This window comes from Podarcis gaigeae, assembly GCF_964106915.1.
Source record: "Podarcis gaigeae genome assembly, chromosome: 16".
Taxonomy (NCBI): domain Eukaryota; kingdom Metazoa; phylum Chordata; class Lepidosauria; order Squamata; family Lacertidae; genus Podarcis; species Podarcis gaigeae.
In genome coordinates, this window is record NC_139693.1 from 39,466,209 (window position 1) to 39,479,269 (window position 13,061).

Genomic DNA, 13,061 nt, shown 5'->3' on the forward strand with positions numbered 1-13,061 from the left:
ATACTGACTTGACCTCTCATTTTTACCAGTGGTATGATATTGATGCTCTGGAACAAACCCCATATCCCATGCACTATGGAAGCAGTCTCAGTGACTTCCAGAAATTGCTGCTTTTGCGTTGCTTCCGAGTGGACCGTGTCTATCGCGCAGTGACGGATTATGTTACTGTCACCATGGGTGTGAAGTAAGTGCTGCTCTTTTCCTCCTTTTTTAAAAAAATAGTATTTTACTGTACAAAGTGTGAGCCCTGAGTCATCATCACAACTAGATAAAGTCCCCATTCCCCATGAATCATTCACTTGTGCTCCCTTTCTCTTCCTCCCCAGATATGTCCAGCCTCCAGTGATCAGCTTTGAAGCCATCTTTGAGCAGAGCACCCCAAATTCACCCATTGTTTTCATTCTAAGTCCTGGCTCTGACCCTGCCAGTGACCTGATGAAGCTAGCAGATCGGACAGGTTTTGGAGGGAACCGACTCAAGTTCCTGGCTATGGGACAAGGGCAGGAGAAGGCAAGTTTGCTATGAAACCTCAAGTCAGCAGGCTTCCCCTCCTTGGTGCATGGAGGCATGCTTACTGCATTGGTGGGGTAGGAGTTGGTTAGCTCCTCCCACTTCCTCTAGAGACAGGGCTAATGCAAATGAAGTTTCATATTCATGCTGAGGAGGCCCCTATCAGTCCTGCCTGATCAGAAACAGGGTGCTTCCTCTCCAGTCAGTGCTTTGGAAAAGAATTTTAATGTTCTTGCCAATAAAAAATAAAAAAATCTATCCCTTCTTCCCAAGCAATTGCATAGTGTATGTGGAAAGAGAGTCTACCATCGCTTTAATAAATCAATAGAACTGGTCAGCCAAGTGAGGCCTTGCCTTGATCCAGAGCGAGGGATTCAGAAGCCAGTGCCTTGTCTCTTTCCTTCTGTTGTCTTGCACATTCTCAGTCTTCTTGTGCTACCTGCTTAGTGCTTAAGCACAAATTTGAAAAGCTGGAAGCAAGGCCAGAGAGTTGCATGAGTGTCTTCTGTGTGGACTGAGCCACTTGTACATTGCAGGGGGCTGGACTAGGTGACAGTTGCGCCTCTCCCAACTTTACAATTTTATGATTCTATCGTGAATCAACACACTTCCTGTATGGGCTTTAGTGATCAGGTAGATGTGCTTACTTAAAGCCCACTTTGACATCTCTTTTAGGTCTGTAAAATGAGTAAACTAGCTTCATGACAGACTTTTTCAGAATGGATCTCTCTGTGGAATGAAGTCCTCACTTTTGGTTAAGGATTCAGTTCCTGCTAGATTAAACCTGCATCTTGACTCAGGTCCTCTCCTTTCCAGGTTGCCCTACAGTTGTTGGAGAATGCTGTGGCCCGGGGACAGTGGTTAATGTTGCAGAACTGTCATCTCTTGGTGAAGTGGCTGATTGATCTGGAGAAGGCTCTAGAAAGGATTGTTAAGCCACACCCAGATTTCCGCTTGTGGTTGACAACAGACCCTACAAAGGGCTTTCCAATTGGGATCCTCCAGAAATCACTAAAGGTACCAATAAGATGGTGTAACTTCAGGAAGAGGGCTTTATGAGCTTCTCTGAATATGGTTTTGTCCTCATGTATCTAAAATCAGATGCTAAAAAGTCAGAGATAAGAAAACTCTTGGGTTCATGCCCCAATATTTTATTTGCCTTTCCATAGGTTTGCTGTACGTCTGGAATTTCCCAGACATATCTGGAATACTGCAGTCAGAAGCAGTGTCTGGGTGGAAATCGGTAAAATGTTAGTGGACACCCGGACGTATGGCAACCCATGTAGGCAGTGTCGGTTTTGACGATTTCCCTTTAAAATAGCTCAAAAACCTTTCACTATTTGGAATATGGCAACCCTACTTGCTGTGTTGAGGAAAAGGCCTTGGAACTTGGTGGCCAATCAGCTTGAAATATGGTAGAGTCACCAGTTTTTGTCTCACCATTTTCAGATACACTTTTCTATATTTGAACATGTTGGGCTGACGTCTGTGCCAAGCTGCGCCTCAATGTCAGTAGGGCAAATGATTTTATAGGAAGCAGCTGGTTGCTTTTATCCTAAGTCTGAGGCATTTATCACAAGCAAGCTGAGCTGATTATTTTTAAATCACAAGCCAGTGAAGCTCCACTAATGATATTTCAACAGTGACTTGGTTTCTCCTCCTATAAATCCCTCATGTAAACCTAATCATTTTGCTAGGCAGATGTTGGAGTAGCAGAGTGACACTTAAGTAACTTTAACTAGGGAAAATTTTCCTCCCAGTCTCAAAAACAGAGGCAACAGGATTTCAGGAAATACTTTCAGTTCTGGGGAGCCCAGAGCTCAGTGTCAAAGCCCATGCTTTGCACATAGAACATTCTGGTCTCCTCCTTCAACATCTCTGGTTAAAAGGATCTCAAGCAGCAGGGCCTGGAAAAACCTTGGATAGTCACGTGGACAATACTGGCTAAGATGCAGAGGCAGTGCAGCCTGTATTGCTGCTTGAGGCGAAATGAGTAGTGCTGCCCTGCCCTGCTGCCACCATTGCCCTCCCTGCCCTTGGACCATAATAAAGGCTCAAGGCAGAGGACAAGTATAAGGCAGTTTCCTACATGGGTTGTGGCCCTGCTTCAGGGGTGGATATAATTTCATAGCCAGGAAGAAGTGACATGGAGAGCTCAAGAATTCAACTTTAAAGAAACAGAAAAGCAAACAAATCCTGCAGTCAGACAATTCTCTGCATATTGGCCAAAGGTATATAAATTAAATTGAAACTCTCTTGGTTGCAGAATTTGTACATTTGGGGCAAGGACTGGGGGGTGGAGAATACAGGCACAGTGCGCATGCTGCACAGGTCAAGGAAGCCACTAAAAGCACCCTCAGGAAGAGGAGTAGCTCAGTGTCAATTTATCTGGCAAATCTCACTGCAAACCTTCATTTTCTCCAATGCATTAGGTTGTCACAGAGCCACCCAATGGGTTGAAACTGAATATGAGAGCCACCTACTTCAAAATCTCTCATGAAGCCCTTGATCAGTGCCCCCATCCTGCTTTCAAGGCTTTGGTCTATGTCTTAGCATTTTTTCATGCCGTGGTTCAGGAGAGGAGGAAATTTGGGAAGATCGGTTGGAATGTGCCTTATGATTTCAATGAATCTGACTTCCAGGTAAGAAGCTTGTGCAGGCCAGCATCTTCCATGGTAAAAGAATCAATAGCTTCCGGCTTTGCTCTCGTTTACATGATGGGTCTCAGTCTTTAAAAGTCTGGTTTATATTGAATAGGACATAGATGCAGCATTATAATTTACAAAAGATTCTTTAGATTTATATCTCAGATGATCAAGGCGGCTCCTGAGGAGCATGACTCCAATTCCTGACTGGTGTGTGCAGGCCCTGCTGTCTCTTCTCTCCCTCTGCTGCAGCCAGGTGGAACAGCTGTTCATAGTCAGTTCATAGCCAGTTTCCATTTTGTTTTGAGGAAGAAGGCACTGTTGGCTTTGAGTGTGGCATTCTCTGAAACTAAAGCAAGCCAGTGTCTACAAATGTCTAAGTAACAGTAACCTCCTTATCCTGCCCACTGTAATAACTCCCTTAGGTCTGCATGGAGATCCTCAACACATACTTGACAAAAGCATTCCAGCAAAATGATGACAAAATTCCTTGGGGGAGCCTCAAGTATCTCATTGGAGAGGTGAGCAAGCGTGTCGTTGCCAAATTGCTCTGAGCCAGGAAAAAGCTGCCTTATAGCAAGCCCATCAAGCACAGCATTGCCCATTTCAGGGGAAGGCAACATGCTGAAGTCCAGAACTGGAGGGCACCATGTTGCCTTTTCCAGAAGATCCCCCCCACCTGAAAAAGGTCCTGCTGCATGAGGCCCTTTTAACTGGAGGTGGCAAAGTTTGCAATCAATATGCAAAGCAGGTGGAACTCTTATTATAAGAAAGGGGAACCTCATGTTACAGGTACATAGCTGACTGCATCAGACTACTTTTTAATGCTATTTTAAATATGAAGCAAATATGAAGTTTTTACTTCTGGTTCTGTGGCTTTTGAGAGGTAAAGCATAACATTAGAGTTTTCCTTTGACCCATGACAGCTAGTCTTAAAGAAATGAAAAGTGAGAGTATCAAAAGCCTGTGGAAGTTTACTGCTTATTGCTAGGAATGACTTGAGGAAGGAAATTCAGGTCAAATTGATGGAGAAACTCCCAAGTTGTTGATAATGGCCTAAAGAGTCATCTCATCAAACTTCAGGTGATGTACGGTGGACGGGCCATTGACAGCTTTGATCGGCGCATCCTTACCACCTACATGGATGAGTATCTGGGGGATTTCATATTTGACACCTTCCAACCCTTCCATTTTTTCCATGATGAGGATGTTGACTATAAAATCCCTGAAGGGACTTCCAAGGATGAGTATGTTGGTAAGCAAAGCTTTGTTGCATCTTGACTTCCAAATCTATTTTACTGCCACATCTTAAGTAGCCTTGATCTCCTATATGTTTTGCATGTTGTAGGTATAGTTATTCAGGGCATGAATAACTATACCAGCCAGCCCCTCCTCCAACCTGGGGAATTGTGGTTGTCCTGTCAGCCAGCCCTCAGGTCTGTGACTGCTGCTGTTGAATGCCAAGTCAGCCCAGAATAAAATCTCCCTCATCCATGATCTGATTATGGATGAGAAGGCTGATCTGGCATGAATCACTGAAACCTGGGTGGGTCAACAGGGTGGAGTTGGTCTCATCCAGCTGTGCCCACCTGGGTACTCAGGGCAGCATCAGGGCAGACTCAAGGGTTGGGGAGGGGGAGTTGCTGTGGGCTATAGATTCTCTATCACTGGACTCTCTGTCCAGTTGGGGGCAAATCTAGAATGTGTGTTCCGGGCATTGGGCAATCGGGACAGATTAGGGATTCTGCTGGTTTACTGCCCAGCAGCCTCCCTGCCTAAGCTATTAGGAAGATCCGCCCTCAGAGGCTGAGGGATCCAGTGGAATTACAAACAGCTTTGCGGGGTTTTCCAGCTGATAGGACTGGCACCCTGTTGAAGCCCTGGCCGACCTCTGGTTTGGGCACAGAAACAGCTTTGGTCACCCTTTACGATGATCTCTGCTGAGAGAGAGAGAGAGACAGACAGAAAGAGAGAGAGAGAGAGAGAGACAGACAGACAGACAGACAGACAGACAAGGGAAACATGTCCCTGTTAATTTCTCTCAGCCTCTCAGTGGCTTTCAATACCATCGACCATGGAATCCTTCGGGAGTGGCTGTCTGAACTAGGGGTGGGTGGCACTGCTTGGCGGTGGTTCCAGTCCTACTTGGATGGTCATTCCCAGAGGGAATGCTTTTCAGCCTTGTTGAACCTTCAGTGTGAGGTTCTGCAGGGCTCAATCCTATCCCCATGTCTACATGAAACCACTGGGTAGGGTTATCTGGAGGTTTGGAGTACACTGTCAGCAGTATGCATCTGCTGGTGAGGCAGTGGAAGTGCTGGACCAGTGTCTTGCCTCAGTAATGGACTGAATGAGAGCCAACAAACTGAAACTCAATCCACATAAGACTGAGGCACTGTTAGTGGGTGGTGGTTCCCTAGACCAGATGGGTGGGAGGTCGCCTGCTCTTGATGGGGTTACACTTCCTTTGAAGGAAGCAGGTTCGCAGCTTGCGGGTACTCCTCGATCCTTTGCTATTGCTCAAGGCTCAAGTGGCCTCAGTGGCCCAGAGTGTCTTCCATCAGCTTTGGCTGGTTGTCCAACTACACCCCTATCTGGACAGGGATAGCCTAACTACAGTTGTCTATGCTCTGGTAACCTCAAGGTTAGATTGCTGCAATGTGTTCCATGTAGGGCTGCCTCTGAAGACAGTTTGGAAACTTCAGCTGGTGCAGAATCCAGTGGCCAGGTTGCTCACTGGAGCAAGACTTTTGAGCATCTTACATTGATCCTGGTCCAACTGCACTGGCTACCAATTAGTTTCCAGGCCCAATTCAAAGTGCTGGCTTTGACCTATAAAGCCTTAAATGGCTCAGGACCATGGTACCTCAAGGACCGCCTCTTTCCATACGAACCTACCCAGACCCTTAGATCATATTCTGAGGGGCACTTCTTGTGTGCCTCCTCCTTGAGAGGTCTGGAGGGTGGCAACATGAGAGCAGCCTTCTCTGCAGTGGCTCCCTGTCTGAATGTTCCTTTTTAACCAAGCCTTCAGTTGATTTGATTGACATCCTATGGGAGGTATTGGGTTGTTGATTTTATTTTGCTTATATATTTTGTGGTTTCATATTCTGATTTTGTTCTGTGAACTGCCCTGAGACCTCCAGTTATAGGGCAGTATATTAAATAAGTAAGTAAGTAAATTTGCTGGCTGAGGTGAATGGTGAATGACCCTTAATTTCCCACTGCTTCAGAACCATTGTAAGGTCTCCTTTTTCTGTTAAGGTTCTCCTTTAGCACCCCTGTTCCTTCCATCTTTTGTCCCTGCTCCTATTTTTTCCATTATTTAGTTACCTAAACTATGAAAAAACAGTGACATCAGAATGTTATACTATATGTTAAAAGCACCACAGGAGGCCAAAATCATGCAAATTTTAGAGGATGAATGTTCTTTAGTTTACAGAAGTGAACCTGACTTCCACCCCCTTCAATTCTTCCCCCCTTTTGTACCTCCATTTTACAGACGAAATAGAGTCACTTCCCCTTGCTAACACTCCAGAGGTATTTGGCCTACACCCAAATGCTGAAATTGGATACTATACACAGGCAGCTCGGGACATGTGGTCACACCTTTTGGAGCTGCAGCCTCAAACAGGTATGACTCTTGCCCAGTTAGAAGTATGTAGTGATGAAAGAAACAAAAGATTTAGAACTAGACCTCAACTCTATTGAGGACATCAGTGAAATGGAGAGGAGGGACCCGAGACAGTGATGAGCACCTGCTTCGCATGAAGATCGTCCCAGGTCCAATCCAGCTAAAAGGATCAAGTAACAATGGATGGGAAAGGGGGAGACCACAGAGAGCTGCTCCCAGTCACAATCCTGGGCTAGGCGGAAAAAGAATCCTCCATTCATTAAACTATAGCTGACCTTGTTTTCTGACAGAATTTAGCTTGGAATGCCTGCAACTAAAGAACCATTCACAAAATCATCTACCCATATTTTGCAGGTGCTTCTTACGTACAGTGGTACCTCTGGTTACATACTTAATTCGTTCCAGAGGTCCGTTCTTAACCTGAAACTGTTCTTAACCTGAAGCACCACCTTAGCTAATGGGGCCTCCTGCTGCCGCTGCACCGCCGGAGCACGGTTTCTATTCTTATCCTGAAGCAAAGTTCTTAACCTGAGGTACTATTTCTGGGTTAGCGGAGTCTGTAACCTGAAGCGAATGTAACCTGAAGCGTATGTAACCTGAGGTACCACTGTATAGCTCAATAACATTTCCATTCATCCACAAGGACACACCCATTCTTAGGCAGTTTCCAAAAGGAGGAGATTCTAATCCAGTGGAAAACTGTTTGGATTAGTCAAAACACAGGAGTCAGGTTCACTACAAATGTCAGATGATTTTAGATCTGTTTAGACCTATTTGTCAGGGCTCCCCAGCCCACAACCTGGAGTTCTAGGAAATGTAGATTTGTGAGCCTGTTTACATGGACACTAAAATGATTAAAGGAAGTTGTAGGGTGATTCATCAGTTAGCTGTATTTGTGAGCATCTACAGGTGAATAAAATTGGGCACTAAGAAACTGTTTATTAATAAAAGCCTGATAGTCAATAACTGTGCCATAGTCCTCATCCAGACTGGTGGCCAGTGCAGATAATTCTAATAACTCTCAACTTAATAAATTTTAGGTGAAACTGGTACAGGGATAAGTCGAGATGAATATATTGGCCAGGTTGCTAAGGACATAGAAAACAAAATGCCCCAGGTCTTTGACATTGATCAGATAAGAAAGGGTTTCGGACTGGAAATTTCACCGACGACAGTGGTGCTGCTACAGGAACTGGAGCGCTTTAATAAGCTCATAATTCGCATGACAAGGTCACTGGCGGAACTGCAAAGAGTAAGCAAAGCTGTTTAGATATTTTTAAAATTGTCCCCACCCCTTGGATAGAGATATGTAACCAGGATCCTCTGGCAATTCTCTCACCAGGCCTTGGCTGGGGAGGTTGGAATGAGCAATGAATTGGATGAGGTGGCCCGGGCTCTCTTTAATGGGCAAATCCCAAGCATCTGGAGAAAGCTGGCGCCAGATACCCTGAAGACACTCGGCAACTGGATGCTTTATTTTAAGAATAGGTTTCTCCAGTACACATCGTGGGTAAGTGAAAGTTCAAAATGTCCTTTAATTGGGGGGGGGGGGGGTTATAGCTCAGTGGCAGAGCCATCCCAGCTTCAGTCCCTGGCATTTCTCCAGATGGATCAGGCAGCAGCCAATAGGAAAGATCCTTCTCTGCTCAAGACCCTGGGCAGATGCTGCCAGTCACAGGAGACCAAGTCTGATCCGGTGTGCAAGGCATCTTTTGGTAATCCCCTTGTTCATTATTTCCTGTCTGTGTGGGACATTAAGGCCACAATCCAACCCCAGGCTAGATGCCCTTAAAGCCACTGAACTCAGGAGCTGCGCTGGATTGTAGCCGTGGTAATTCAACTCGGGAAAGAGTCAGTTAACATACATTTCTGCTTTCAGATTGAGGAGAGTGAACCAAGCGTCATGTGGTTGTCGGGACTGCATATCCCCGAGTCGTACCTCACTGCACTTGTTCAAGCAACCTGCAGGAAGAATGGCTGGCCTCTGGACCGCTCCACCTTGTATACTCAAGTGACCAAGTACAGGACTGCCGATGAAGTCACAGAGCGTCCTGGACAGGGTAGGGCTTTCCCCAGAGCTGCCTTGGTTGGAACTTGGAAATGGACTGTTGGTATATTAATAAGTTGAGTGTGCAGGTTAAGGATTGCTTGCTGCCTTTCATGGTTCTTTGTTCAAAGGGAGAAACTGACACACCTCTTCTCCATAGAAGACTTGTAACAAAAGTTCCTTAATGGTTAAACACCTAGGGCTTTATTAGATCATCTGTTTGAAGTCTCAAAACATGGAGCATTGAACAATGTCTTTCTGCTCTTCACCAGGATGCTTTGTTTCTGGCCTGTACCTGGAAGGAGCTGACTGGGACCTTGAAAATAGCTGCCTCATCAAGAGTAAGCCCAAAGTGCTGGTGGTTGACTTACCTATTCTGAAGATAATCCCCATCGAGGCTCATCGTCTCAAGCTACAGGTACAAGCTGCCAAGAGCAGCTCTTAAAGCTTTATTTAAACTGCAAACTACTTGGGATGAGCTGGTTCAGAGAAGCTTCCCTCCTACACAGACTTCGTCTTTTGTTTCCATACTAATGCTGGCTGCCACACCATTTTAGACAGGATTCGAAGGGCAGATTTTGCAGTGCTTTCCCTCTCTCAACCCCACTGTTAGGAAATTCAATTAACTGGAATATGGCCACCCTTGCATTGCAGTCTGCATTTCAACATTGCTAAGTGTACTTGGAAAATTAAAGACAAGCCTCTATTATATTTCCCCCCCTCAAGTTCCCTTGTAAATAATAATAATAATAATAATAATAATAATAATAATAATAATAATAATAAATTTATTATTTATGCCCCACCCATCCGGCTAGGTTTTCCCAGCCACTCTGGGCAGCTTCCAGCAAAATATAAAAACATTAAACGTTAAAAACCTCCTGATACAGGGCTGCCTTCAGATGTCTTCTAGAAGTTGTATAGTTCTTAATCTCCTTGACATCTGAAGGAAGGGCATTCCACAGGGAGAGCGCTACTGCTGAAAAGGCCCTTTCATTTCCCCCTATAGGGGATGAGTCCGCCTATCGGGACGAGGTGGAGCGGCTTTGTGCTTGGTGTGGAGAGAACAATCTGGCTCTTAATACGACTAAGACCAAGGAATTGGTGGTGGATTACAGGAAAAAAAAGGCGGACATTCAGCCCTTGTATATCAACGGGGAACGGGTGGAGAGGGTGGCGGAATTCAGGTTTTTGGGAGTGACTATCGATCAGGGCATGACTTGGAGCGCAAATACCACTGCTCTGGTGAAGAAGGCCCAGCAGATAATTTATTTCCTCAGACTTTTAAAGAAGAACAATCTGAGTGAGAGACTGCTGGTGTCCTTCTACCGAGGCTCCATAGAGAGCATTCTCACATACTGTATTTGTGCCTGGTTCTCCAGCTGTACAGCTAGGAAGAGGAAGGTGCTCCAGAAGGTCATAACCACAGCCCAAAGGATTATTGGTCATCCCCTCCCATCTTTGGAAGAACTGTACGGTTCCCGTTGTCTTAGGAAAGCAAACAATATCCTGCAGGATGCATCTCACCCGGGACACAGTCTGTTTGTACTACTGCCTTCTGGCAGGAGATACAGAAACATCAAGTCAAGGACAAATAGACTGAAAAATAGTTTCTATCCAAGAGCTGTGGCCTTCTTAAATGCAGTACCTCGATAGTGTGACCTGGGAGTTTGATGGGTGTGGGTGTGGGTGTGGCTGGAATGTGGTTTGTTTGGTGGTTGTTGTTGTTTTGCTTTTGTTGTTTTTAAGGGATGGCATCCAATTTCGTTGCACTTGTGCAATGTTGCACTTGTGTAATGACAATAAAGAATCTATCTATCTATCTATCTACCTTGTAATTATAAAAGCAGTCACTCAGTGCCCTCTCATATACTTAGTGTACTGCTCTGCAGAGCACAGAATCAGTTTTGCCTAGTGGTCAGCAATCTTTATCATATGCCTTTAGCAACCAGAGTAAATAGAATGTGTGTATGTGTGTATAGTAACACTTTGACTTTGTTTCTCTCTAGAACACCTTCCGGACTCCAGTGTACACAACATCTATGCGGAGGAACGCGATGGGCGTTGGCTTGGTCTTTGAAGCTGATCTTTATACCACAAGACATATTTCTCACTGGGTACTTCAAGGAGTTTGTCTCACATTGAATGCTGATTAGTGGCCAGATGCAAAGGCTACACATTCTGTTGATGAGAGAAGATACAGAAAAACACTGGAATCTCCTTGCTTCCAGCTGCTGAAGATATATACTGTAGATTTGTTTAAAATTAATTTTTGAGTAGGATTCCTTACATTTTATATATTGCAACTTGTTTGAAAATAAACCTTTCTTTGGTGTTTGTGGTTAGCCAGCAGGTGTAAATACTTTGATTTCATTGTTTATTCTTCAGCCATCCTTCCTCAGATTCAATGCTGTTTAAGACCCCTAGTCAAACCACACAAGAATTACTATTTAATTGGTTTGCATTATTGTAAGAAAGGTTAAGCCCAATTTTTTATTTCACAGGGTACTTTTCTCAGCATCTTAGAATGGATGCTTGTCATCAGCATTGGACACATGAATAACTGGGAGATATAGCTAAGTAAGGGATCCAAACCTGTGGTATCTTGTCAAAAGTATATGCTTCCTTTAACATTCTCCAGGAAGAGCTTTAATGTTTACTAAAAAGGAAAACCCCAATATGAAAAGGAATATCAAAAGCAAACATATGGGTCAAATTCTTCCAGAAAAGCATCACAAATATAGTGTAGGAAAAGGGGGCTGGCAGATATTACAGGGCACTTTGATAAAGGGTTGGTAGTTAGGAACATAGACTAAGGGGCTGCTGCAGTTGCAGAGTTGTGAGATGCATGTGCAGCTTTCTCCAGAAATGAAGCCCTCTAGATGCATGGGCACATAGGAAATCTATTCAGTGAGAGTAGACAGTGGCACATGCAGAAGTTCCCATTGCAAATATAGTGGTACGTCAGGTTACAGACGCTTCAGGTTACAGACTCCGCTAACCCAGAAATAGTACCTCGGGTTAAGAACTTTGCTTCAGGATGAGAACAGAAATTGCGCAGCGGCACAGCAGCAGCAATGGGAGGCTCCATTAGCTAAAGTGGTGCTTCAGATTAAGAACAGTTTCAGGTTAAGAACAGACCTACCTCGGGAACAAATTAAGTATGTAACCAGAGGTACCACTGTATTTCTTTTCAGATTTTTCTAGGGGTGTGTGCAAAATATCAATCTGAAACAGAGTTTAAGAAATAGATTTTGGAAGAAGAGACGGAATTGGTCATTTCAAAAATTTCCCTGTTTTTGAAACTAGCTCCATTTAGCAGTATTGCTATGCTGTCCTAAGATGAAGTAATAAGCACTTTTCAGTAGGTTAGCATAAGGCAGGGATGGGGAACTTGTGGCTCTTTAGATGGTGCTGGACTATAACTCCCATCATCCTCCACCACTGGTTATGTTGGCTGAAGCCAATGGGAAGCTGTTGTCCATAGCGTCTGGAGGGTCACAGGTTCACCATTCATACCGTGAGGGCTAGATTTTCAGTTAAAGGCACATTTTAAATGAGGAACATTTTGAAAATGTTATTTGCTGATACCAGCTGTAGCTTTCCATCTTTGCCATATAGTTTAAGTTAGTTTAGGCTTCTGGCTGAGTAGCCTTAAAAAAACCACCACCACCAGAAACTGGTGCTTCTGCTCTGTGCTTTGATTAAACTTTCCATGAGGTGACTTTTTACCATTAAGATTAAAATGTAAAACAAATTTCATAACCTCTCCCCACAAAATAGGGGGTGAAAATTCTAAAACGATAGGCTTTCCTCTGTCAGCAAGGATACAGTCATCATAAGATTGAAAAATGAGTCTTTCTTGTTATGGCTGTAAAGCAGCAAGCTGCATTTCTGATTGGGCACAACCAAAACTGGAGGAATCTTCCATAGAAAAGGTAAGGACCTCTTCCTCCACATGTCAGCTACGCAAACTGCTCAAGTTGTACAAGTTTCCATCTGACAGGCATACGGGCAGGAGAAGAAGCCTGGCCTGCAGGAGTACATTGCATCTCCAAAGTTTAAAAGATGCACAGCTTTACTCTCGCTACGAAGCAGAAACCATAAAACCTACACTGTGTTTTTAGGTTTCTCCTTTCTTTCCCCTGCCCCAAAAGGAAACAGCCAGTTGTAACTGTGGAAAACTATTCCAAATATTGAACAAAGGACACAAAACAAGATCAGC

At 44.4% G+C, this 13,061-nt stretch overlaps 1 protein-coding gene across 2 annotated transcripts in view; it reads left to right on the top strand.

The window, feature by feature from the left end:
* Positions 1-11,181, top strand: part of DNAH10 (dynein axonemal heavy chain 10) — a 141,559-nt gene extending 130,378 nt beyond the window's left edge. For both annotated transcript variants that reach the window (XM_083716644.1, XM_083716645.1), the window contains 12 exons: positions 30-184; positions 327-510; positions 1,327-1,527; positions 2,943-3,152; positions 3,581-3,676; positions 4,239-4,410; positions 6,658-6,789; positions 7,830-8,041; positions 8,132-8,299; positions 8,669-8,849; positions 9,109-9,254; positions 10,846-11,181. In XM_083716644.1, coding sequence (XP_083572770.1) covers positions 30-184; positions 327-510; positions 1,327-1,527; positions 2,943-3,152; positions 3,581-3,676; positions 4,239-4,410; positions 6,658-6,789; positions 7,830-8,041; positions 8,132-8,299; positions 8,669-8,849; positions 9,109-9,254; positions 10,846-10,992 — 2,004 coding nt within the window. In that variant the 3' untranslated portion in view covers positions 10,993-11,181. The remainder of the gene's footprint in view (positions 1-29; positions 185-326; positions 511-1,326; positions 1,528-2,942; positions 3,153-3,580; positions 3,677-4,238; positions 4,411-6,657; positions 6,790-7,829; positions 8,042-8,131; positions 8,300-8,668; positions 8,850-9,108; positions 9,255-10,845) is intronic.
* The last annotated feature ends 1,880 nt before the right edge of the window (positions 11,182-13,061 follow it).